A 27,856-nucleotide genomic window follows, 5' to 3' on the forward strand; every position below is an offset into this window, starting at 1 on the left:
ATAGGATCTACAGTGCAGTAGGGGAGAGATGGTACCCTCCCAAATACTGTGACAGAGAGATGAAGACAGATGAGGAAAAGGGGGAGGCAAGAGTAAACCCTTAGTTTGTCTCATTTTCTCAGGAAACAGAGACCTTCAGAAAGCTGAATTTTGCATGGCTATTCCAAAGTAAACTTCCCAGATCTCTCTGGTCTACTTACAGAAAATTATCAAGAAAACGAAAAACAGGAGTAGAGTCCTTGGGGCACCGTAGCAATAGAGTGATTTTTCCCTGTCAATTCTCTAAAAGCTTGCTGTTGCTACCCCTGTAATTACAACAAAGGAGATATGTTCATTGTAACAGATTGATCCACTTGTAACAACAAAACAGGACCAAAACTTTTCTCCCTTCTCTGTTCTCAACCTTTATTCCCCTTTTCTCTCCCACATTTAACCATTTCATCACTGAAAGAAAAAGCAGGAAAATGATAGCAAAGAATACAGAGGAAACAGCATAGGAGAAGTTCCTGAAAGAAAATATCTTTGTGGCAACTTTTTTTACTTCCCAAAGAATCCAGTACCTAGTAACATGTCTTTTGTTTGAAAATCATACACCAACTCTGTTAAATAAACCACTGGAAATAAGTTTTGTACCTCGTGAATACGTACCTGCTAAGGAAAAAATGCATTATGAGTATCTCAGTGTGACCGAATACTCTTGTATTTGGAGGGAAACTTACATCAAAATTCTTTTGAAGTTATTTCTGTCTGGTGTGTCGGAGCTTATGAGGCTGTTTCCTATGCTCTTTATCAAAGAACAGCAGAAACCATGTAAAATATAATTTAAAAATAGCTGCATATTAGGAAGAACAGATGGTGCATTCTTATAATACAGAATTGCAAAATTTTAGCAACATTGAATATAAAGTTCTTGAGCTGTAATTCATTTGCACTGGAGACTTAGTAGCAAGTCATAAAAACCACATTCAGAACACTGCAGAGCTGTAAAAGAAGCAAGTGCTGACACATGAAATAAAATGCGTCTATTTTTATGTCAAGTCCTGATAACAGTACATTTTTTCATTTTCAAATATAAAGAGAAAAAGAATTCAGATCTTTCCAGACTTGCCAGGGCACCTGATTCACAATGGAAAATATTTTTAAGCCTCATGTCAGCATTACTTTGTTCCAAATTAAGGGCTGTGGCACTGAAATCTTTCTTTCATGATAGCATCCATTTCTCATCAGTTCTCTCTTTCCCATAAGAGCATTGCATGTTGGAGATGCAACAAGGAAGCATTTCAGTTCTCTCAGCTTTGCACATCAGTTTTCATCTATGTCTGAATGCAAAATTACATAACAAAATGTATCTTTTGTGATGCAACCCAGTGAAACCCTGGAGGAAGCATGGGAGCTTGAAACCAAATTTCCCAAACAAATTAGTCTGAATCAGACTTTTTTTTGTCAAAATATTACCAGAAAAATGTTTATATGTCACAGCAAGCATTTAAGGGCCAAGGCTGAAGACTCAAGTCTCCCTTTCATTTTAACTGACTATCCCTGTCACTTGCTAGCATCTAGATCTGAATGGTAAATAGTTATGAATGTGTTAGCAAAATAAAGCTCTTGAAAGACAGATAAATAAACTGGGAAACAGAGAAGTATCAACATTGAAGAAATGTTGCCATTACTCAGACAGGTATGGAAGGGTTGATAGGAGCAGCTGGCAAAGAGTGACATAAATTCTTTGCAATCGCACACTTGACTGGGAGCTACACATGGTGGGGCTGGGTCTGTCTAGCTCTTCCCATGACTTTGCATCCAGGTTCGATGAATTCTTGGAGCCCCTGACTGAAAAGTCACCTCTTACATTTTTTGGTATAGGCAAAAATCCCACTGAAGTCAGTGTGACTTGAATAGTACAACAGGGGCAGGGCTTGCTTAAGACACTGCAGACTTTGCCTGCAGCTTTCAGCTAATCTTTTGTTATCTTCCAGAGAGTTATGACCAAGCATCACTCTGAACCTCAAAAGAAATCCTCTTCCTGTAAGATTTCCAGACTGATATGTTTTCTGTGTAATGTGATGCTTTGGTCCCATTATTTACAGCCTATATATCTCTAGTGGTTTGGACTTCTCTGGTATCTTAGTATGTAACTTCCACATCCTCCCTGTCTACCTTTCTTTTCTGCTCTTTCCCATAGTCATAAACATTTTTTAAATTTAGTTGGTTGGACATGAATACTGACCATGTCTTTCATCCCTCTAACCACCTTCTGTTGCCTTACCACTAACCTGGAGGTGCTAGAAGAAGATGCCTGACCAGAAAACTCACTTCTAGCAAATGCCATCCTTACTGTTATTATTCATTCAGGTCTATGGATGTTGCCTCAGCCTTTTCAACATCATCCACCAGCAATGAGTAACACAGTTCCCTGTACCTCAGAAGAGTTCTTTGTGTCATTGCAATGCTGCGAAACACAAACACAAGTCCCTGTGAACTCAAGGCCAGCATCTCTGCCAGGTAAAGTGCTCATTAAACAAACAGGAGATAAGCCAAGCTTGCTCCATCTTTGCAGCTGTATACAGGTCTCTGGATTAGGAGACAAGTCAACAACAGTTTGTGTGCACTTGCTCTTCCTTGTTTTCATCTGCAGTGAACAGTCAAGCTCAATTTAAAAGTTATCTGCATCTTCATCATCTCATCTAGTGAAGAGAAAACCAACATTTCAACTTATCCAAAGTAAAAGTAGACACACATCTCAAGTGCGATTGGCTGTGAATATTAGAGACCTGAGGACAACAGGTTTTGCTGATACAATAGTTTTTTTGCAGCAGCTAGCAGTACCCTCTGCTGTCAAACATTAATGAGAAATTGATGCAAACAAAGGTGACCCTATCTCACAACTTTGTTCTCTATCTTCAGTACAAAAAGTCACTTCATCAGGTTTCACTGACTACCCACCTGGCTCAAAGCTAGCATAACTGCTCATTGATGACACCTAGGTATTTCAGGACAGAGTATAGTGGACCTGGACCTGGTCAGTCCTTATGTTTGATACCACTCTGGAAACTTCAGCCATCCTGCTGAATCTCACATTGAGGAATAGAGTTTGAGCCAGTTTTGTCAAGGAACGCCAGTGCTGTCTAAATAATATGACTTTCTGATTGTAGTCAGACACGGCATGCATTCCCAAGGTTTCTTCAAACCTGAAGTGAGCACTGTGAGAACTGATCTACAGTAAGAACCTGGCATGTACTCTGATGCTACGGAGAGCAACAGCTCCAGTGCTGTTTCTACATCCTCTATAACCACACTGAAGTTGCCACTTTACAAGATTTTCTTTCATCTATATCTTTTAATTATTTTACCCTTCCCTTTTTTTCAGGGCAGAATATTTCCCAATGAAAGATTGTCCTGGAAGTGTATGATATAAATAACGCCTCCTGGGTGTGACAGGCTCTACAAATGGCTGACTTAGTCAGAAAGAGCATGAAGAAATTTTCTTTTTCTTTTTTTTTTTTTCTTAATATGATAATCAAAACTAGTCATCTCTTCCTCTTGAGTCAGCCCAGCTATGTGAGGGTTGCAGGAGCTTGCCACATTCTTGCAACAAGAGGGTGTACAGACTGAGTCCCTTCAGTCTCATTTTGCTCTTGCACTGCTTGTACCTCTGCCTTGTTGCCCCTTCCAAGATGTAGCTCCCTAGAACGCACAGTGATTAAGGCTGTAATGTAGACCTAGTTTCATAAACGGCTTTTTTTGAGGTAGATTCCTCTTTCACTCACAGGCTGTCAACTTACACAAGCTTCTGTCAATTTACTACACAAACTGGTGAAGCAAAGTCATCCCCAAACTTTTTCTTACTTTACAAAAAGGTTTCAGTTCTCCCTTCAATGGAAAGCTGCATGTTGTATGTAACTCAATTCAACATTAATTTAGGAATTTATTAATGTTTATTTCCCAGCCCTAGGGCCTTCTTGTGGCCTGAAGAAAAATCTCCCTATGGATCACCTGCACACTACTGGAGCTGGAGATCTGAAGAACTTCCAAGTTTGGTAAGACAGAGAAGAACTAGGCTGGACAAGAGCAGGATCTCACTGTGTAAGCCATGTGCATGTGCCATTTCCTTCATTCAGTTAGTAACAGCTAGTTACAATTAATAACATCTCATTAATTTCTGTAATAGATGCTGTGATTCAGTCCAAGTGTTCCTCAGTCTGGAGGACAGGAGAGGGGAGTTTCACTCTTAGGGATGATCACCTCTTCAGACTGTGGTAAGTGCAAGCCTTGGTGGCCAGGCCCCAGACAGCTCTGGAGTAATCACATTGAACCGCATTATAAAACCTCACATTTGTGTTCAAGCTGTCAGGGAAGGACAGAAAGTGAAGCATCAGTCAGCACCTCCTATTGTTCCAGCCGCATGCATGCTCTTAGGCTGTGGTGGTCCATTTTTCTAGTGAGCATTCTGTCAACAGAATGATCAGGCACAGAAAAAGTGCTTGTACTGGAATACAGGATTGTATGCAAATAAGGTTTCCAGATGAGGCAGACCTATGACTACTAGGCTCTGTTTTCCAGAATTGGTGAGTGGTAATGACACTGGGTCCAAGCCTGCAAACATTGCTCCCAGGAGTAAGCCAGGCCATTTTGCAGCACTCCTGTTTTTTTATCACAACTGGAAAATAAACAAACATCAGCAAAAGCAGGCAAAGGACTTTCCTTCTAATCCAATGGTGGTGCTGCTGGCACTCCCTGTGGGGTGGGCTGCTGGAAGCTAAGTGCTTGCAATCCTTCATACTGAGCAGTGAGCATCAGCCTTTTTGTCTCCTGTTTAAAAACAATAGGCTTTCCTGTGAAGGACCCAACAGAATTCAGCCAGATTTTCTTTCCAGTTGAAATGAAACATTGTTCCTCTCTCTGCATGGCCACTGCTGGTGATGGCCATTGTCCCTCTCACACCTACAGGCCTTGGAGAAGCCTCTTACTCAGAGAAGGCTTGTTGAATGGGAGGACCATTTCTGCTTTGGTGCTGCCTTGTGCTAGTCAGCATAGCATCCAAATCACTGATGTTATGGTGACTTGTCAGAGCTGAGAGCATAGCTTGATCTCCTCTTCCTTGAAGTATCCTCCTATACTTAGTTAAAAAGAAAAAAAAAAAAAGGGAGCTGTAAAAGGACTGCGTAAGAGATACTAGACCTCTGGAGTTTCCTGACTACTCTGTAAAGAGGTTCTTGTAAAAGAACTAGCAACCTGCTCAAACAATCCAAGGGCAAGGTTTCATAGGCTTCTCTGTCACGTGGTGGTCATGATATGCTCTTGCAATACAGGTATAGGACCAAATTCTACACTTGATATCCCACCCACCTATTGGCTAAATATTGGCTTATCCCTTAAGTTGGTGAAACCAAATTCACACTCAACAAAACATCGTTTGTTGGGTAGGGTGGACTCTGGACACTTAAAGCCATATGCAGATTAGGTCATATAGCCCAGCTCTTGGCACTCTGCTGTACCATAACCAGATGGCCACAGGTGAAGGAGATGTGTGCCAGCAGACTGCTGGGAGCTGTGCCTCTCAGAGAGGCAGCGTGGCCCCAAGAACAGACTATCTGGGCTCCCTGTAGAGGCTGGACACCAGAGACCATAAATGGGATTTCAGTTCCACTGAAAGACGTTGCCATTCCCCATGATGCTGTTTATTGTCCAAATTTTTCCTACCTTGCCTTTCTGCCCTTGTTTTTGGCAGTTTTCTCTTCCTGGAGAGACCATCCCGAGTGGCTGAGAGTAGGATCTGGAGAGCATCCTGCTTCCTACTTGATGTTCATCTGACTGGCCTGCTTTTCAGATGCTTTCTCTCCTTCTTTACCAAGCCTCACACTTACAGCAATGCCTGGCTTTTTCTGGGCAGGGTGCTGGGAAGAGACAGAAATAAGCATTTACACACATTTTGGACTGTCTCCTGAACAAATGGGAGAAAACTAAAGGATCACCAGACCACAGGGATTATTGATTTTATAACTGTTTCAACAGCTCCATCAGCAGTGGCATGTAAAGGGAGCTCATCATTTATAAATTGACTCTTCCAGGGATCAAAGGCCTGTCAAGGCAACAATTAGTTCTGGTAATTTATCACCTGTTTGAGCTTGTCAGGTGGAGGGAGAAGGGCAGTTCTGCATCAGCTCTCCTGCAAAGTTCTTACTGTAGCCAGAGCTAGGTAGGATGTACGGTCAGTCATTTGCTAAGTATTTCATGTCCTCCAATGTTTTGTCAGTCTTTCCGATACCTGATCCAATTTGGTTAGGCTGTCAGGTGAAAAGGAGGCCTCTCTTAGCACACTAATGTCACCCAAGCCAGAGGTTCTTTGTCTCCTTAACAATTCCCCTGTCAAATCCCTGCTGAGCAGCTAAACAAACCGGAATGCCACAAAAAGAAGGGAGAAAAAGCCCCAACCAAAACCTGTGGTCTGTTCTTAATTAGCCAATAAACCATTCAGAGCTCTCCAACTGTGCTGTCCAGAGAGGGAAAACCAAAGGCAAATATACTTTGTATACCTAATAGTAAAATAATCCATATAAACAACATGAGGTTGTTGGAACAGACTAGGAGCCTGGGCAATAGCAACTATTCTGCATAACAGTGCTTGGGCAGGGTGCTATAAACAGCAGCACCCTTTTTTAAAGCATCCTTTGCAAGGGCACCAACAGAATTTTTCTATCCTGACCAGAGTTCTGCTGGATTAAACAGGGGAAAAAGAGACAGACATCAAGGCAGACATCCACTTGGGTCTGGAGTTTTCTGTCAATAGGAAGTGGATCCAAAATGTGTTGTACAACATCAGAAAGATCTTCCTTATTGATACGTTGCTTTACCTTATGTTACATTTCATTATATTGCGCATACTCCTATACTTACAGGTACACATGTGGAGTTGGTAAACGCTTGAAGTTTTCCCTGATGTACACTGCTGCAAACACACTTTGCAGTACCTGGTACTGTAGTTATACAATTACATACTTTTTTTAATCAGTGTTTTTTTCTTATTTGCTATGTGGTGGGACTCAATTCTGCACTCTCGTATGCTGACAGCTTTAGTTTGCAACCATTTTCAAACCTCCTTTCCATGTATAATACACAGGTTTAATTAATTTGTAATGTGGACCATGAAAAGAATTCCAGTGGAAGTCCAAGCTGTTCCAGGAATTTCACAAATGCAGTTGTATTAAAGCACATATGAACTTACATTCCTTAATCATGTTTCATGGCTCTTCAGATGTTCACGGATCACAGGTTGAAGAAACAGCTACAATCACAGCTTCATGCGGTGGCAGCTCACAAAAGCTGTGCTTGGTCACAGGGACAACAGAGAAATGCTTGAGAGAAGAAAAATAAAGGGCTAGCGAAAAAAAGTTGACCCTTGGGCACGTATAGACATTTATAGAAATGTTTGCGGAGAGAAAGAATTACTCAGCAGAAAGTGGTTAGTTCAAAGAATGAATTTTTACTGTATAGTAACATCCAGCCAACTTTCTGACTTGCCTAAAGGGTCAACACCAGAACCAGCAATCCGTAATTCATTGCCAATTCAGAGCAAAAGGCAGCATTCCCAGGCACTTTGTTTCTCAGCCAGGTGAAAGATGTCCTTGTGCTTAGGATGAAGCAGATTCAAGGTTAAGTAAAAGTAAGTTAACAGCCTAAATGCACATTTGGAAGCCACTGGAGAGCACAACACTGCAAAGCATCCATATGGATGTGTTCCGAAAACGATGAAATGGTTAGTAGATAACCGGGAGGAAAACCAGAAGGTCAAGTCCTCAGGAAAAGGTATAAAATTTTACAAAGATATGGGAGTAAAATTTCTTGGAAAATCATGAAAAGGTTTTTCTTATGAATACATGGAAGAAACATGGACCTCTGTAGAGTTGTCCATGGATTTCACAGTCATATGAGGGTGTGAGGCACTGGAATGGGTTGCCCAAGGAAGTTGTGAATGCTCCATCCCTGGCAGTGTTCAAGACCAGGTTGGATGGAATCTTGGATGACATGGTTTAGTGTGAGGTATCTCTGCCCATGGCAGGGGGGTTAGAGCTAGATAATCTTAAGGTCCTTTCCAACCCTAACTATTCTATGATTCTATGATACACTATCACTCCATGACTGATACAGCAAAAAACCTCTGGGCTGGTGATATAAGTGGCATACCCCCAAACTCACATGAATGGTGTGTGAAGAGCCCTCCTAGCTGAGATGCTTTCTCAGAAAAGTCTACTATAAGACACTGACAAAATCCATGGGGTCATTTTGAGACCATAGGTACTGAAAGAGCAGATGCCATTGCAAAGTAGCCTGCATGGCATTACCCAGGGCGAACCCATAGCCATGTGGGAAGGGTGGTTTACATTTCCAGGGCACTGAGCAAGGCTGCTGGTGTGACTTGTGACTTGCAGCCACCCTCTCTCCTGTCCCCCAAGGATCATGCTGGCAGTATCATCATGCAGGGTGGGCTTTTTGCAGTCCAGCGATGATCACTCTTTTCAGCTGCATGGGTTCTTTGATCCCTGCTTGCCCTTGCCACATAATGAAGTAATCTGCCTGATGTTTGTGCTGGACAGCCCATGTGTGAGGAAAGAGATGTCTCCCTTGAGGTCAGATGAGATGTACAGTCATGAGGGGAAAACCCAGAAATCACTGTCAAAGTACTTCTCCCACAGATAATATCGTGGTTCTTGTTTTGTGCTTGCTTATGCTACTTGAGTGATGCTCACCAAAGTGGGTGAGCAAGTTCAGGGTATGAGAAAGTACAGGAGAAGTCCTTACTTTCTTGAGGAGTGAGTTTGGTTTGCAAAGCATCCAGCACATTGGATTCTTCGAAGCTCCCAGGCAGTCTGTCCACACTTACATGACCACATTTCCATGAGCAGCTGATGACCACAGAGTTTGATTCTTTATGGGGCTGAGCCTTGTTAGTTAAATCACTTGTAAGAGGTCTCAGGCACTTAGAAATCCTTCCATAGGTCATACACAACTTAAAGGCGTGCACATTTCTGATAAGAATGCAACAAGCACTGTTTGCCAGATTTTTCTGTCCCTATTTTGCTGTCTAGTTTGCAAATATCACTGCTTTATACTTCTTTTGGAAATAAGAGGAGATGAAAATAAGAAGTGAAAGAAAAACAGATCTCTTGCAACAACAGGACTCAAATGAAGACGAGAAAGATGACAAAAGCAGAAGCTCTAGTCCATCAGAACATTTGATGCAAGTGCCTACCTTTGCACAAGTCCTTAGGGTATTGGCTAATTTTTCACGATCGACCCTTCACCAAGGGCTTGGCTGACTTGTGACTCTGAAAAGAGATGGAAAAAGCAGAGGAAAATATAAATCCAATATATATGACCAAAATACAGTGCTGCTTTCTTCTTGCCAGACTAGAGGTTGGATTTGTTTCTAGTGACTGGCACAAAACATACATATTTCATTTAGCTAGAAAAAAAATTAGGTTTAGGGTTGGGTTGTTGCTTTTTGGTTGTTTTGTTTTGTTTTTTCATTTCCTAGGGGGGAAAAGCACAACAACAACAGTGTGGGCTTGAATTACAGCTGGTGAACTTAAATCATTTCTGTAGCCCCCAAAATAGTTGGAGAGGTCAATGAAACCACAAACTCCACAGGGCTCATTCATTTCTGAATGCAGCTTTCTTGAGCCAGAGGCAAACTGCCCCATTGCTTACCAAAGTGCTGCTTTTGTAATTTGTTTCTAGGAAATGCTTGTAGGGAGAAAAAAAAAACAACAACAAAATCCCCCCTCAAACCCAGATCAAGAGCAGCAAAGGCCACTGGAACCCTGTGCTAGCATCAGCAAATCAGTGTCTGTTTGCTCTCATTGTGGTGGTACCAGAAAGAACAAAGCCTTTTTGGGTGAAATTCTGCTCTCACTTTCGCTGGCACAAAAGATTCCTCTAAAGCTGAGGGAGTTGTTAGCTGACCGACTGATCCAATGGGCTTCAGGCAGAATTCAGGTCTCCTTGACCTGATCAGAGCAAGGGAACTTGTCCCAGGCACAACACTAAGACATACCAACTGGTTGTTTAACCATATTGAGAAATAGCAAAATAGACTTCCCTATCATTTTTCACCAAACTCAGATTTGATCAGAGATATAAAATAAAGACACGAACACCCATTCTAAGTTTCCAAAATGTCATTCGCACAATGTTTACCTCAGGAAAAATGATCCTGCCAGTATCTTTGTACTTTATCTATGGGGCTCTGTCTCTCTGCATACTTACCATTGCAGCTTCCAAGCATTCTCCTCTAATTAATCAAAACCCCCATGCTTTTATTTCCTAGGTCACAAAGGAAGAACAGTAAATTAAATAAAGATATTGGCTGAGCATGGAAGCTGGATTTCTACCCAAGAACTTAATAATAGCTCCATGATGCAAGCGAAGTCAGAATAGATATGGTTTTATATACACAAACAGCTGAGTGTGAAGAAAGTAAATATCAGATAGCATTCGAACAGTGGTTTATCTAGCTCATTCTGTGTTTGTAAATATAGAAGTGTGTTGTGGTGGCTAAATTTATCCTAATGTAAGGAAACATTAACAAAGAGACTGGTATTTGTAACTTCTATAGGCAACATTAGGACATCCTGCATGAATTATTTCAGAGCAGTTCATGATAGCACGGTACGGATTAGAGTAGCCATTTCTGGAAAAATTAGGTCAGAATTATGTAGATAAGATGGAAAGAATTTCAGTAGCATTGTAGTATTTTCCTGACTTGAAGCCTGACTCACATGTTGAAGCTTTGTTTCATTGTATACCTTGTTTTGATATATAGTCAAAACACCCTTTATCCAGAGAAAATCAAAATAAACCAACTGAGCAAGAAAGAATTACAGACAGCATTGAATAAAAATAAGTACAGCAAGCTAAATTTTGGAGAGAAATATTTGTCCTTTCCTGTAAAACTTTTTTCAGAAATGTCCATGCTGAACACAGGAAAAAGGAGAGGAGGGAGATACAACTTGATAACAGCTCTGGAATGGGGTCTTTCCTTGCTCTTGATCTGAGCTGAATTTTACCCGTATATTAGCCATATTTTGGGACCATTAGGGTATGGCTATGCTAGACAGTGGTGGCCTTCTTCTCTATATGCTTCCCTTCGTCCTTCTCAAATTTCATCCTTGACTTGAAGAACTTCTCACTTAAAAAGGAGATAGAACATGATAGAAAGGTTTACTTTTTAAGAGAAGTGAGATTAGTTCCAGTCAGAAGAATGAGAGCTCTGACTCTGAAGCCTTGCCTCTGCAGTCAGCACAATGTTTCCATTGGCTTCAGGTAGAATATTTTTTTGCTCAGGTCGTTTATTATAAGTAAGAATGTACTTTCACACTCCTCTGTGTTCAGTGCCATAAATCCCAGCACATACCATGCCTCTCTTTTTTCACCAAGGGTTCTGGCCTGAGTTATTGATTCTCTTTCTGCTATGGAACTTGCTTTGCGAAGGGGCAAACCTCTGGGGCAGATATCCTGGTACTTGTCTGTGAGCCAGCCTTGAGTTAAAATGCTTTATATTCCCTTTTGCTTATTCAGTGAGACAAGCAGACTGTTAAATTCTAGCTTTTGGTCCAGTTCATTAGTGCAAGCCAGGGTAAACTGCAGTTTATGCTCCTATGACAGAAGATAAACACCATGGGGTTGGGACAGGGGCAAATCCCCTTCTGCCACTGCTGCACATGAACAGTAGCAGGTTGGGCAGTAAGAAATGGTTTCAGGCACTCTCCCCAAAGACTGCAAACCGATGGCACAGAAGTATTTCACCCTCCTTGTGCTCTTTGCATTGCTGCTCAGGCTCAGTGCTGTGAAGGGGTCTTGCTTTACCTTGCACAGCTGTTGGGACCATGCCTTCTCCAAGGGGCCAGTGGGTGCCCATCGTTACACAAAGCTGCAGCATAATCAAGCAGCAGGGTCAGTTCACAGGGAAGGAAAGGAGGATGAAAGCCAGCTTTTGAGTCTAGGCATGAACACAGTAAACCCTAAAAAGAACAAGTTTATTTTTAGGATGATGTCTCAAGAATCACTTAAGCAGCTGGCCAGGAATTTGGGCTATTAAAGCCCATCTACAGCATCATTTACCCTGGCCATCTACAAAATCCAGATAGCCAATATTAATAACATCACAGGCACTGCTGTGGCACAACTCTGCTCCCAGAATCACTGCTCTCCTGCCACTCTCTTTTGGGAGAGAAAACAGGAGCAACTGGGATGGGCTGTCAATTCACAGCCCATTCCCTAGCAGGGCACCCCACACCACCCACTCACCTGGCTGGGTAAGAAGCAGCACCTCGAGTACTTGCTTTATTTTCCCTGCTTAAGGCAACTACTGGTGGGGAAGAAATGGGAAAACAGGGAGCTTTAGTGAGGTCTCTTCACACCTGACAGACGTTACTGATCCATACGCATCCTGAGCAGTTAGCACTGGTGATACAGACATCAAAGGGTGGCTCCAGGGGCTGCATCCTGCCCTGCAAAAGAGCAGGGGCTCACGATTCTTTCCCACTCTCCGTCGGACCCAGGGTGCCAGCACTGCCATCTCTCCATGGAATTACTGTCCCAAAATGTAGCAGAACAGTGTGAAGGAAACATAATATAGGCTTTATTCAGCCTTATGGTGCTTTGGTGTGAAAAACGTTGCAACCAAATGAATACTAACAAGAAACCCAGAACAGTTTCAGAAATTTTTAACGGGGAAATTTTAATGTTAGTGTTTGTGTCACACACCTTGTATTGTAGTTGCCTGTAGAAGTTTTTTTTTTTTAAATCAAATCACTCCATTTTGCCCATAGACTTAACTCTCGTGCAGTTGTTTGTTTTTGTTTTGTTTTCCATAGGATCACAGATTATTAAATGCATTTATTTTCTTTAAGCATCTTTCCAGCTATAACCACTTTAGGGCAATGTTTGGAGACTTGCAAAGTTTAACTATCACTCTAGCTCTTTCCTGGGCTTGAGTCAGGTTCCATTATGGTTTCAGTCTTTAACTTGCATGGGCTGGGCTGAGACTTTCAGGATAGCATGGCAGTAAGTAACATAACACTGCCTAGTCCAATATAGCCCACAAAGCATTCAGCATGTGCATTTTTTCCTCTAGTTGATCTATATCTAACCACTTACTGGTCAAATTTTAATGGTACACTGTATTCAACAAAAGACTGTACTACTGGATGAAAAAGACATCACTCGTGAGAATGCTGCACCAGGATAAATTCATTTGGCCAATTCAAATTTTGCCATGAAGTTTTGATAAGATGGCTTGAAGTTAGAACAAGCCTTATCTGTCGTCTTACATTTAGCACTAAATTTCTGTGTTGCAATCTAGCTAATCTCACTTAAAAGTACACACTTCATCAAGGTCAGCTTTGTATGTGGGGCAATCTACCTCCATGATCACAGAGTCACAGCCAATGAAAAAGCAGGACATATGAAAACCAAACCAATACAGTAATTTAAAATATTTATTTCTGGAGATATTTACCTTGATAGGCATAAAGCATTTTCCAATTTCATACAGAAATACATAAAACATGCATAGACCAATATGGCCTACTTCAATGTGTATTCAACATGGTAAATATAATGAAGAATTTGTGTGAATATAAATATAAAACACACAAAAAAATAAACACATAAGATTCAACCTGTCAGCAAATTCAACAATGTGAATAAATTCACTGCTATAAACATTCACCTAATATTAGCCTTTTGACATAATTCAAAACAACCCTTTGTCTCAACACAATTCTACCAAACAAGGCACTGAACATATCTCACAACAGCCTCTGCTACATCCCCACTTCAGTGTATTTTTGGTGCAATGTAAGACACAACAACCTCTATTATTAGAACTTCAGTTAGCCAAATATTCTTGTTATGGGAAACCTAGTAGTGTTCTCTAATTTTTATTTTATGCTGAAGAGTCCTTTGGTATCTAAACCCAAAGGATTTGACTATGCAAACAACCACAGTGCCTAACCCACGTTCTGATAACTCTGGTTGTACAAGTAAACTAGACTTCTGAAAAAAGGCAAAGGGTTGCAGCTGATTAGTAAAGGCAATAACAAGGTGTAAAAATACTCTAGCAGGAGTGCAACAAACAGTACACGAGGTAGACACGTAGATATGCAGTAAGTCCTGATTAAAGTAGCACTGTGGCTTTCATTTTTGCATTTTAATCAAAAGGTAGAGTTTTTCACCTGAAGTCTGTCCACTCAGATCCTGCTTTCTGTCCTTTCTAAGCGCATCTCTGAGGTCTTCCTTGCAAGATGCTTTTGATGTAGACCCTGAAGGCTGCGCAATTAATGGGTAACATTCCAGAGGCAATATTCAGGTGTTTTTTCAGAAAGATGGCTTTTCATGTATGTTACATGTGGATTTCCCTTCACCCCCTCTACCCATCCATCTGAATTCCAAGATGATGAAATCTTTTCCTTTTATACCTCCAAATATAGGACTTCCTCTGTGTTTTGTTCTGCTGTGCAAACACTTGGACAGAAAGACCCTTCACAATTGTGGAATGTTAGAAGTCAAGAGAGAGTTTTGGTGGTGCTTTGTCAGCAAGTGTGATGGAGAAAGATTCAGGTGATCTTCTCACTAGGATGCTTTCAGGCTTTCCCAGAAGCTTTGCCTTTTGTTCACCCTGTTATGTTTCAGCTTCCGCCCTTTCTGGAGCTCAGCCTTCAGTTTTGCGATACTGAAGGAAGCTTTGATACTATTACCAATGGCTTCCAGCCTACAAAACCAAGAAATAGACATTTATTATTACAATAATGAAGATGCATCTCCAGTGTGCAGACATTAAGTTTTTGTTTAAATAAACTTCAGTCTAGATTTCTGCTACAGGATCCTCAGAAACTCCTGATTGCTATACCTCTGTCCAAATTACGTTAACCTTAGCCACTTGAAATATTATATTCAGCATTTAAATGCTAACATTAAAATAAGTTAAAATACTCAAAACTGGACACCCTAGACTTCCTTAAATAGCATGTAAGCTATGAAGAAGAGGTCTTCAGTATTACTCTTTTCAGCTGTTTTTATTTCTTTTAGGTAAACCTGATCCGGATTCCAATGAATGGGTGCATTTTTCAAGTAAGTAAGTAAGCAGGCCCCGTTTTCAAAAATAATTTAAGACTCCTAGGGCCTCAGTCTCACTCAAAATCATCAGGCTGCCTGCTGTCATAAATCCTGTTCTGCTTGTGAAAGTAGCCCTGAAGAGCCTTCTTTTGCATGGGCATACTTCTGTATGCCACACTTTTACATGGACATTTGTCTGAATACAGCTGTACTAACTCTCAACTTCAAAGCTGGCTTCATAGCTTCACCAAGTCCAACGCATATGTCTCTGAATTTCACTCTGGAGCGATATTGCTGCCTACTGCCACTCATCTTATGCACAGACCTCAAAGGGCAGTCCTGAAATTTACTCATAATCTCAAATATTAAATTGGGCTCCAATGTGAATTTAGTCTTCATTTTCCCCTTCCTCAATCTTTTTGCAGTAATACCATCACTAACATCCTGTATTCATTTTACGTATGTTTATCAGGCAATGTAAGGAGATATGGTAGGTAGAGATTCACCTTCTGCCTTTAAAAAGCCAGCCGCACCAGCCAGAATAAATATTATATTCAAACTCTGGGTAGATCAATAATATTTTTTTCTTTCCCTCCAGTAAAATGGAGTAAAGTATCTAAGAAAAGGCATTCTGATTCAGCTTCACGTTAGAACAGCTGGAACATAATATTTGCAAGCAGTTACGAGGGTACATGAACCCAGTAAAATAACAGGCTCTATTTATTTCTGTCAGTATTTCATTATTTCATGCTCTTCTGAATTAGGTGTATCTTTAGGCCTACAGATAAGTCTTCTTCCCCTAAACAAATGGAGGATGCTATATAGAGCTCAGCGCTCATGTCTTCACAAGCTAACACACCACTGCACAAAGAAAAGCCCTCAAGATATCTTCATTGACTCCTCTAACTCTCAAGCTAAAATCAACAGTTAAGCCCACACTGACCCAAAGGCAGGTGAACTGTGCTCTCTATTGCTATGCCGGGGAACTACAACAGAATGAGAAGAAACTCACTGCTTCATTTTCTTGCTGTCAACAAGCCGTCGGCTCATGCATTTGGATCCAATGCAATTGCCACCTTTGTTGCGGTGATGCGAGGTTTTCTCTGCTGTGGACTGAGCCCTGTTAAAAGGGATAAGGTGCTGCTGTTAAAAAAAAAAGCACAACAACCAAACAAGTATGTAGTCCACAAGGTGAGGCATCTCACCAACCACTTCTCAAGGCATGTAATAAGCAACCTTTCCGAGCCAAACCATAGTATGTATCATAGCAGTGTGAGCACTCAGGTAGGAGGCATGGCTTTGAGGAAATTATTCGCTCAGCAAGCGCCAAAATGAGTAAGTCTACCATAATCCACCCCTTTTAACATGCACAGCCTTTTAAAAAGTAGCAACAATAGACACACCAGAGATCTTTTCCTGTCTGGCAGAAATTCAGACATTTCTTGTCCTTCTGGTTGGTACATTGGCATCTGCTGCTAGGATCAGCAAGAATGTCCAGCACCATGTCCTTCAGTGATCTTCTGGATCGAGAAGGGCCTCCGAGACCATATGGAACAGTCTTCCTATGATCAGAAAGACAACATGAAAGTAATTCAAATAATTCTGTGGCTTAAAAACAGTGAGGTATTTTGGGCAATCTCATCAATGGGATTGATTGCATGAGTAAAGGCTGGGGGGTTGGGAATGCCTTGCTGGTCACAGTTTCCATGAAAATGTTTCTGATGATCCTGCAACATTAGCATGTATACCGACAAGGCTAATGGCCTTTTAATTGAGATTTCATGAGGCTGCTGTGCCTCCCTGCACGGTAGAAAGCAGTAAAATCTCATCTCTTTGAACTTTGGTAACTTCAAATCGTGAAAGTAGCAATAAAAGTGAGGAACAGGTCCTCTGTGCTCAGCAGCAAAACAAATCACTGCAGACAGTGTTTGCAGTGTTAGGCGAGGCTCTGGCTTACTACATTTTGGTGAGGAGACAGCTGAAATGGACACTACATAACCCTATTAACATGTGGGATGCTTTAACTTGCAGGACAGAGCAGCAAGAAGGGGTGTGGAGCCACCCGGTGTCAAAACGAGCCTTCTAGCCTCCCAGCTTGTCGGGAAGAAAAATGGTCAGACAGATTCAGGCTGGCAAAATCATACTTCTGGTATTTTGTCTGCTTCTGATTCATAGCAAAAAGTATCCCACAGACTTTGCTGAGCAGCACCCGAAGTAAATACTCCTGCTCAGATTTTAAGAACGCAGGTGTGTTAGGGCTATTAGGAGCTATCTGATCAATCTAAGTGGTCAAATCCTGCTCGCTTTCTCCTGTTAACACTCACTGCTAAACTCCGCAGAAAAGCAGGGAAGCAGTAAAAAACACGGTGCAAATAACTATCTTTCCTCCCCGTGCAATTTCTGCAGAGGATTTTGTGGTTCTTAATTTTGACCCATGTACCCCCACCGCCCTTTTCTCCAACCAAATGGAAACCCATCACTCGGGAACCGCCGAAGCCCCCCAGTCCACTCACTCGGGGGTGTTGATCCAGATGATGTCGAGGTGGCAGAAGTAGACGCACTCCTCATCCATCAGCGAGGAGCAGGAGCAGCGCCGGGCTCGGCGGTGCGCGACGGCGGTGGCAGCGGCGAGGGGTGTCGGCGCGGCGGCCGCCTCGGCTCCGGGGGCTGCGGGAGGGAGCGGCAGAGCTCAGCACCCGCGGCCACCACGCACCCCGCGCATCTCTGGCGACAGTCCCTCCCGGCGCACCCTCAGCCTCCTCGGGCTCCCTCCCCGCGATGCCCGGCGGCACGGAGCCGGGGTGTCACCCGGCAGAAACCCGCAGGGCCGGAGCTGAGCCCGGGCGGCGGCACCGACGACGGGTGGCTGGCGACCGGCACCTACCTGCCGGCAGCAGCCCCGGGCAGAGCACGAAGAGCAGCGAGACGATCATCTGTGAATAATCCATAGCAGGCAGCGAAGAGCGGACGGGAATAGGAAAGGAGGGAAAATTAGTAAAAGAGAAAAAAGGGGCGAAAGTCTCTCGCAGCGTCTGCACGGAGGCTCGTGTCTCGTCCCCGTCGGGGCACGGAGCTAGGACAGGCAGCGGCTCGGTGCGCCCCGGTGCGTCTGGCTGGCGCAGCGGTCCCCGGCGCCCTTTTATAGCGAACCCCCATGGAGCGGGTAAACAGCCCCGGCGCTATTTTATCCCGAGACAATGTTATTCTGCTATTAGTCACCGCACGACAACGTGCGGCCCGAGATAAGGGCGGCCTGGAAAGGAAATCGCCTGCAAACTTCAGAGCGGCGGGGGGCGGCGGCGGCGGCGGCCGGGGGGGCCAAGGGGCGACCCGGGGCCTGGGAGGAGCGGAGCGGAGCGGGACGGGAAGGAGGGGGGCGCCCCGCGGGCTGTGCTGGCGGCGGGCCGCCAGGAGGCGCCCCGCGCCCCGAACCTGAGGGCGGATTGGCGGCCGCCTCAGCCGGCTGGAGGAGGCGCGCAGGGCACCCTGGCGCTCGCCATAACAACAATAATAATTATTGTGATTATTGTCCGCGTTTGTTGTTGATGTTGTTATAACAGTGGGGCGAGCCGGGCGGCGGCGGCTGCAGGCTCGGTGCCGCCCGCGGTGGAGGTGTCGCGGTCGCCCCTCAGGCTCGCGGCGCTCCTTGCAGCGGCTCCGGCGCCCGGAGGGGGGGGGCTCGGTTCGCTGCTCCGGCTGCCGCTACCCCGAGGGAAGGACCCGACGACGTCCCCTCCGTCCCACCCCAGCCGGGTGGGCTCCGGAGTCTGAAGTGGTTGGGGTTAGGCAGCAGCTGTGAGGAGTTAGGTATAACCCCTTTTCTAACGTGGCAAGCGGGGATGTGTTGTCGGGAAGCAGGAAGACCCATGCACAGCATTTGGGTTTGGTCCTTCTGCTACTCTGGCAAGGTCAGGGTGAGTTTTGCCCCCACGTGTTTATGTTTGCTGCCTTGTGTTGAGCTGTCAGAGTGGAAGCTGAGCACTTGAGAAACTGCCGCATCAATGCCAGGGCAACTACATACATGCATGAAACCCACTGAGCTCCCAGCTGAGAAAACCAGCCTTTGAATATAAACTCGAGCAAACTCAAATGCCTGTGATCCAAAGTGGAGCTGCAAAGCGTGCCAATTTCACCTATGATAAATAGATAAGGCTCTCTTGGTATTTGTGGTATTTCCGTGCACTGTGCTGTAATAATAGAAATGACCTTGGCTATCACAAAGACTAAGGCTGTTAACTGCAAGTCGCATTGTGATCTCTCAGGTGAATGGCTTTCTTTATTTTTAAGTAAGTATCAAATTGTACTGTGCTGCCATATCATAGCAGACATACTGTCTACAAGTGTGCTGAGTCAGAATAAAGGTCCATTTAGCTGGTATCCTTTCTCCAACAATGGCTATTAGCAGATGGTATGAGAAAGAGCACAAGAAAGGAATGCAAGTGGAGACTAATCCTTCCCTCAGAACAACCTGCCCGCTTCTAACAAGATGAAGTGTAGGGGCTTTCCAAGCAATAGCAAACATTTAGACCAGGATGCTGATTAAACACCAGTGGCACATCCTGAGATGGTCATACCTGTTATTAAAACATCTGTCAGTAGAGAAAGCTAGGTTAGACAATATTGTTTTCACACTTTTCTAGCGTGGGAGTCTCATTTTTCTGAGCAGGGATTGTATCTTCTTGTGTATGCTGTCGTTTTGTGTATGTAGGGCAGCATTTACCAGCATACCAATGCATTGGTACGTGTGTGAATTATTACAGTTATGATAAGTGTCTACCAGCAGAGGTCACCTAGCTACATGTAAAAAGTAACCGTAGCCAGCTGAAGTAATAAACTATCAGTATCCGAAAGTTGGGAAAGAAAATAGATTTTTGTTTTTCTTCTTTAAAAAAAGAAAAAACAGAAAGCATTTGTGTGGGTTGAAAGATAGCTGTTGTCCTGTATAGAATACAAAAAATGCACAGCCTTTCCAGCCCTGTCACTTGAAGACTGAATTTCATGCCAGCACTTACTTAAAAAAAAAAAAACTTTTTTTTTTTTTGTCTGAGATTCCTTTTTCTGAGATGTGTACTTGAAGCCAAAATGACTTGCATCTGTCAAAGATATTTTCAGCTTTGTCAAAATGCCTTGTCAGAAAGTATTTTGTTAGCTGGCAAAAACGACATACATATTTCCTTGGAGTAGCAAAGCACAAACTTATTGAAGGGACCTCTGGAGGTGCTATTTTTTTTTCTTTTTGTTTTGTTTTGTTTTGTTTTAAAACCAAACCCAAAAATCTTCACCTTTTTTTTTTTTGGTAAGGGTTCATAAATGTAGTTGTTGTCAGAGATCCATATCCTCTGATTCAGTGATTTCTGATAGCTCTACTTTCAGATCTTGAAACTAACCAGGATCAAGCTATTCCTGTTGCAAAACCAAATTGATGTTCAGTTGCTGGTGGCTTGGGGTTGGGTCATGTCAGGCTGCGGGGATTGCCAGGCTAGGAAGAGGTAAACCCCTGACCCTTTCCTCGACACCAGGAGGTACTGAGTGGACCTGTGCCTCACAGAAATACCCTTTGGGAGTTTTGCCAAAGAAGGAAGATTTGCTCAGTCTATAGCTGTTTATAGTGGGAGTCTGTAACAGTATGGGCCACAGTAGGGGTCCTTACAGAATAAGCAGAGCAGGACTAAACTTTGGCTAGCACTGTCTGCAGAATGGAAATACAAAGACATGAGTGATTATACAAAGGTATTTGACAAGCTGTCTTTGTACATGCCAAGCCAGCTTGCCCCAGGAGCTGGGAAGTTTGCACTATATTTGCCCTGCTGCCCGTTTAGGTGAGGGTGGAAGCAGGAGCTGAAGCTCACTGCTCCTGCTTTTCCCCTTTCCAGCCACAGCTGAGGCACTGTGTTATGGGGTAAAAACTTAGGTGGCCAGCCAGGCTCTGGTTTTAATGTTCCACTTGGAAAAAGCGATGGTGCTTACTGAGTTTTCTAAAGGACATTTTGTACAGTGTCAGAAATGTGAAATGCCTGCTTATCAGCAAAACAATAAAAGGAGATTGTAAAACTGTGCCTTTCTGTCTGGGGAACAAGGGGAGCAACATGCTGTTTTCTGCAGATTTGAAACACAATTCTCAATTAAGTGCAAGTTGCATAACTTGTCCCCTTATTTCACTTGTCCCTCTTTAAGCCTTACTTTCCTCTCAGGGGACGTCCAGCCCCCTCTGCCTCTTCTTACACAAGAGGAAGGTGGGAGATTCCCCCTCCTCCTTTACATAACATGCAAATTAAAGAGCTGACTAATTTAGGCTTATTCTCATCAGTCACAATCCAGCCTGAAAGGGATTTAATTCCCCTTACAGACATGAGGGTCCTTTGGCAGAAGCACAATTTCTCACAACCCAACTTCCTTCATTTTTTTTGCATCTCCTGTGGATGACGTTCATCAAAGGACACAGCTGCCTGTCTCACATGGCATTTGTGGACCTCTTAAAGTGCTCAGAAGAGGAGAAAAGTCAGCCACTAATTCAGCAACCTCAGCCTCACTTGTCTGCAGCATGCAGCTAGATCCTCTCCCCATCCTGATACCATCAATGGTGATTTTCCTTCCAAAACTCACTCTACATACAAACTCTTATTTAAACTAGGGAGGAAGGTGGCAGCTATATGACACTTGGTGCAGAAGAGCCATCGCCAGATGAGAAAAGAAAGCACTTCCAGACCACACATATCATGGCACCAGGTGGCAGTGACTAGATACCATTTAAAACAGAGAAATCAAACCCAGCTGAGAGCTCCAATAGAGAAGAAAATCAACTTTACTGAGCAAAGTTCACGGTTTCTCCCAGGGCTAAAATTGTTATTAGCAGAAACACAGGGATGATTTGCAAGGATTCAGGTTTCAGAGGTACTGTTGGGAAATTTTCCTCCCACTTACACTTTTCACAACAAAGAGCTGGAAGCATCAGGGAAATGTTTCGTTGGAAGCCAAGCCAATTTTTGAACAAGGGGAAATATCAGGTAGGAAAATGGAAAGGCTTATATAGTCTGGGAATAAAGAATTCACACAACTTTTAGGTGAGAGTTAACAGAGACTTCCCCCCCTAGTTTTACTGCCCGTCTCTGCCTGGAGGTTGTGGGAGAAAGAGTGTCCACTTCCCACTGGAGCAAGCCACGGTGATGCTGGAGGTGCTTGGACGTTCCCTGTCCCAGCAAGCTGTAGCAGCTCCTCTTGTTTCCATTTTTACTCTGTGTTTGCTCTTGTGTGGGAACAGCAAGCAGAATAGAGCAAGGCAAAAGGTTAAACTCTGTGGGTGTAACATAAGGCAGACAACTCTTCCAGGCCTGTGCGGGTGACCTGTACTGCCAAGGGAGTACCCTGCATGGTGCCAGGATGGCATGTTCACCAGAAGGCTCAGGCAGGTGGTTATTTCTGCTGTGGTAGCTCAGGATCTTGCACACGGGGGCTCCAAAGGATCTTCCACAATAGGGGCCCCAAAGGATTTCAATCCTTTGGCTTTATAAACAGTTTAGGATTCAAATCTCTGCCTTTATGAACAGTTTCTACTGCGGTGCTTACTTTAGATTTCACTTTTTATTTGACATGAGTTTTGCTCCTGTCACTGACAATATCATTGGAAGTTATAAGGCAAAGACCTCACTTCTAGCCCAGAAAATCTCAAATTTCTGAAGCCTAGGAAAATATTCTGGAGAAGGACCTCTGTGTCTTGTTCTTGTGTTCTTGCAGGCATGTCAACCTTCAGCCATGTCAGACAAAATGCTCTGCTGGATAGTCTGCTCCCATGGGACTGTGACATATTCTCATAACTATGCTTGGACTCTTATATTTGTTGGGGAGAGGGGAGAGGATAGTATTTCTGCATGGTTTGCAATTCCATTCCATCAGTTAAGTTCAAAATATAAGCAGTATGAATTATGTCTTTTAGAAGCGTGAAAAGATTGCGAAAGGTTGCATGTGTCAATAATCAGCTTCTTATGAACAGGTTCCACAAGTGAAGGTTTAGCTATAATAAAGATTACCATCAATAAATACAAGAGATTAGTGCAATGACTGCAACAAGGGAAAAACAAAGGAAAATACAGAACAGAAAGTGTCACTTGTAGAAAAACAGATCTGGTTCTGTATACAACCTCTTCTATGAATACAGCAGCATATGACAGAATAGTTATTTGCAAATAACAGTTACTGAAAAATGTGCTTTAGCATGTTTGTTTACTTAGTTCTTGGCAAGTCTAGCATGCAAGGAACTCAAACCAAATGCATCCAATTAGAATATCATCCGAAGCAGATCACTAAGAGCAGTGTGCAGCTCTCTGACTGATTGCTTGGCTCCTATGAGCAATGTGGTGCTTTCAGAGTGTCATGGTGTTTAATAAATGCCATTTTCATATATTAATGATGGAGTGATGCCATCCTGGTGTCAAGAGTTGGGAACTGAGGCAAGGAGGCCAGTACTCATTCTGCCTAACAGCAGATACTCTACTATGGTTTCCAAATTAGACTAACATCTTAGCTCACTTGGTGTCAGAATTACCCTCTAGTCTATGGAAAGGGGCCTAAGGTGCTGACAATCCTAAATCTTGGCACCATCCTCCTCTTAACATCTAGAGTTAGCTGGGGATGAATCCAAGTAGGTGATTTGCCCAGAGTCCCGTGAGAAATTGCTGGGAGGGTGGAGAAATGAGCTGAGTTCCTCAAGCCTGAGTCCCGTATCCTGCCTGGTACATTATCAGCCCTCTGCAGTACAGAGAGGTTTGCTTATCAAAACTGACATTTTAGCTGCTCTGATTTGGCCATCTCTTGGATTTTATGTTGCTTTGCACAGTAAAGCTACTTGTGAGATCTTCATTTCATGCAGCTTACTCAGCCCAGTCTTTGAATTAATTAATCACTTTCCATTCCTAGGTTTTTTCACCTGTCATGTAGCATTACTCCACCTTTGAATGATACTATCTCCAAAAACTCAAGTTACTATATTTCTCAGAAATGTGAGCTAGCTGGCTCTGTCTCTTTCTGAGTGCATAAAAGCCTTGCTGAAATGAAGGTAATTAGCAAATACATTGTTCTAAGAATGACATTGAACTTTCTTTACAGCACAGCCCTTCTGCTACCACATGTAGCCCCCTGTGACTGTTGTACCTCCTCTGTTTTGAGCCTGGGTTTAAATGAGCAGGCTTCTGTTCCACCGTTTTCCTTGTGAGAGAAATAAGTATGTGCTGGGAAACTCCACGGGTTTAGATGCAGTGTGAGACACAGATATGGGTTTGTTTTTCTTTGATTACTTGTTCCAGGTACTTGATTTGCTCCCAAATCCATTAGCACTATGCTTCAGTGCATCATTGCCTGAAGGTGGGTAGGTAAATAGGCTCAAATGAACCAGTGCTCCTAGCATGAAAGATCTACTCATTCTCCATTTGAGTAGATGCTTGTGTCTGTCTCTTTTTTGACCAAGGCATACTTTGCCTGTAAAAAAATGTTGACCTCCTCTCTCCAGCTGCAGTTCCTAGTTTTATCTGCTCTTGTTTCTCCCAGGAGAAGGCAGCTTTGTGAGGAGGCATTGCATTAAACATGCCCCAGCTGTTTCTTGCACGCAGTCCCAGCTTGAACAAGTCTCACCAAAAACTGTCAGAGGAGAGAAGCTGTAGATTAACTACAATAGACAAACAAACAAACAAAAAAAAATAATTCTGAAGCTCTCCTTATTTTTTAAGGGACAATAAGAGGGACACCCTCTTATTTTTCAAGGGGTAGATACACACAATATCTACTCTGTTCTGAGGTAAAATACAGACCACACATATCCAGGTGTTATTAATGGCAATTACTCACTGGTGACACTGACAAGAAGGAGATTTCATTACTTATCAGGGCCAGGAATACAGGAGCAACAGCTTAAGAATCACCAATGCCCCAACACAGAGCTAAGATCACCTTACATCCACCGCCCCCTGCCTTCAGTTCCAAGAACGAGCCTGTTCTCAGGTTGTGCATGTGGTCTGCAGCATCGGCACTGCTACCAGCACACGGCAGAGTGCCTGAGAAATGGGAGGGGGTGAGAAACCACTATATGACTCCTGGTTCCTGCAAGCAGCTAAAAATCCAAGATGCCTAACAGGGCTGTATGCTGACATTTGCCATATGTGACATATGTAGGAATGAGGCCAGCTTTCACTAAGAATACTTGAAGCATGCGTCTATTAGGAATTGTTCATCAGCCGTTTCTTTTTTGGCTGCGCAGCAGAACCTGAATTGGTACCATTGGGAAACCCTCCGCAGGCTTGCTGCCTGCATCTATACCTTTCTGTTCTTGCTATTCCAAGGAGATTTATTTGCTATGGCAGAAGAAGGCAATGCAAATTCCTCCGTTTCCTATATGTGCTCAACATCATAGCTGTGGGCATTCAACTGAAGTGGGGGAACACTCAGTAAGAAAGGTATTATGTAGGACCTTTGCTTGGCTGGGCTGGTGTAGTACACTGGAAACAAATGCAGGGCCATGCTTTAACAAAATTAGTTTGTGGACAATGCCTTTTTCCACTGTTACTACCAGTACTGTACACGCAGAAAACACGCCCTTTAACTAATCCTATGCAGATTAGCTGACTGTGAGTTGTAGTTATGCTGTTACCACTGGTGTAACTGTATGTGATAACGTTCATCATCTTTTCACAGTTTTTAATGACATCTTATTATTATTTAAAGACAAACACATTCCACCTTTCCTAGAAGGATTATGCTGTAAAACTTGGTTTTAATTTCAATTTATTTTTTTTGTTGGTAGTATTGGTTTCCATTTCAACAGACACAGCCAGAAGCAGCTGTCTCTTGCACCAGCTTTAGGATGAGTCTTCTGAAAAAAGGAACTGTATATCTCACACAGAAGAGTTCAAGCCATCAGCTGACAGAGCAGACCAAATTCCCCAAATTCTTGCAGATATATTCCTTTTTTTTTTAGCCAGTAAAAAGAATCCTTCTGAAAAGCTAAGCTAGTTCCACACTAGCTGAAACTGAGCGGAAGCAGTTTCATTTTACTTTAGGAGCACAGAAATTATTCAGGGTCCAACCCTGAATGAAAAAAAAAGTTTAGCATAGTCTTTGCAGTACATTTCAGCAGTGAGTTATCCATACAGTTTTGTTCTTAGTTTTTAAAACGGCTTTAAAATCACACTTTTCTACAGGACAGTGAAACTTAGTTGAAAGTCTAGGCCAAACACAAGGAACACAAAGGGTATGATTCAAAGGCCTCATTTCTCAAGAGCTTTTATCCTGACACCAAATTTTTCAACCTTTTTCTAGCCACTGGTGACCAGAACTGTATCTTTTCCCAGAAGAAGAGCTGGCACTAAATTGAAAAGATTTTATTTTGCATAGTAGGAAAAAGAAATAAAATGCCTCACTTCCTTTGCTGATGCTTGCTCTTTGAATGGGGCCATATAACATAGCTTAAAGTTTTCTCTGTTTATTTGCAGCTTGCTTGCTTGCTTCAGCAGAGCAGAAGTCAAAAGCAACAAGACAAAGTGGCCCTGTCAAAACACGCTTATCTTCACAGAAAACTCATTTCTTATTAGGCTAACCAGAAATACCACTTTATCTGGAGAAATTACACTATCTGTTAATTAGCAGATTCCTGTTTCATATACTGTCATTGCCATTGTTATAAGAAAAGGAGGGGCACAGCACCTAAGAGCACTTGCCTTTTGCTGCAGCTACTATGCACAGTTTTTCCATTCTGTCATTTGTCTCCCAGTAAGTATCAGTCATGATACTTGAATGAAAATGACATCCTGTTTCACTTCCAGTTTGTTCAGGATTGTGTAAGATATTCCTTAAATGGGAAGGTGGGATTTTTGACACTGGCAGGAAAGACAGTTTTTTACTGGAAAAAATTCTCTTCAGCTAAAAGTTTGCTTGCTGTGTCCATGCCTCTGTAGGCTCATGTGCTATATGGAAAGTAAACTGGTAGAAACCTGGTTGGAGTACATCAGCTGGTTTCTCAGACCTTGCAAATGGCACGGTGCTAGGAGAAATTCTGGGAAGAGAACAAGCAGGGCCATCACTGCCTATCTCCAAAGCTGCTGCTGGGGGGGCAAAGAACCCGTTGTCACAAAGAGCAGTGGTGAGATACCATCCCAGAAGTGGGCAGCTGGGCAAGCTGTTTCATGGAGCCCTCGGTGCCAGAGCTTCATCTCCCTGTCCTCCTGAACAGTAACCACTTAGCGCTTAGGGTAAAATGCCACTCTAAGATAGGGAACCTGCCTTACATTTCCTTGTGGCAAAGGACACTGTAGCAAAAGAAGGTGCTGATTAGTTGCGTGCAATCTAAACTGCTGTTCTATAGAAATAAAAAAGCTTTTTAGTTTTTTGTGGGGTTTTTTTTGTTGTTTTGTTTTGGTTTTTTGCATTTCTTTGGTCTCATCACCAAGGGCATGGTTTTCTCAAAGGTCGGTTGACAGCCCAGACTCTTGAAACAGGTGTGTTGGCCCACTGCATGAGAAATACAGCTAATCAGGAAAGGAGCTGCAAAGTGCTGTGTCCTCTATGCAATGTCATATTGACATTTAACTTAGCCCTGGAGCAGCACAGACCATGTAAGAGACATGAAAGATGAAAATTTCAGGGAGTGAAGCTTAAAACAGGGCATGACAGAGAAATACATATTTGCAGGGCCATTCAAGAGAGTTCCAACAGAAGATCCCTGCAACAGCTGAAATTGCAAGGTCATCACTGCTGAGGCAGT

At 43.0% G+C, this 27,856-nt stretch overlaps 1 protein-coding gene across 1 annotated transcript; it reads right to left on the reverse strand.

The window, feature by feature from the left end:
* Positions 1-13,478: 13,478 nt before the first annotated feature.
* Positions 13,479-18,381, reverse strand: EDN1 (endothelin 1). Its single transcript, XM_061346500.1, has 5 exons — positions 17,999-18,381; positions 17,628-17,781; positions 16,518-16,676; positions 16,127-16,234; positions 13,479-14,770 (listed from the first exon to the last, which is right to left on the reverse strand). Exons 1-5 carry the CDS (start codon positions 18,060-18,062, stop codon positions 14,632-14,634), a joined length of 624 nt encoding a protein of 207 aa, XP_061202484.1. The 5' UTR covers positions 18,063-18,381; the 3' UTR covers positions 13,479-14,631.
* Positions 18,382-27,856: the final 9,475 nt, after the last annotated feature.

Source organism: Neopsephotus bourkii, unplaced genomic scaffold (genome assembly GCF_033783945.1).
Source record: "Neopsephotus bourkii isolate Nb327-2 ecotype Australia unplaced genomic scaffold, CSIRO-AGI_Nbou_v1 NB_272, whole genome shotgun sequence".
In the NCBI taxonomy this organism is placed as follows: Eukaryota; Metazoa; Chordata; class Aves; order Psittaciformes; family Psittacidae; genus Neopsephotus; species Neopsephotus bourkii.

Coding starts and splice junctions, on each gene's coding strand:
- EDN1 (XM_061346500.1), bottom strand. CDS start 18,062: ATGGATTATTCACAGATGATCGTCTCGCTGCTCTTCGTGCTCTGCCCG. Junction 16,235..16,517: donor CAGACAGGAAAAGATCTCTG/GTGTGTCTATTG, acceptor CCCTTTTAACAG/GGCTCAGTCCACAGCAGAGA. Junction 14,771..16,126: donor GACAGCAAGAAAATGAAGCA/GTGAGTTTCTTC, acceptor TTGGTTTTGTAG/GCTGGAAGCCATTGGTAATA.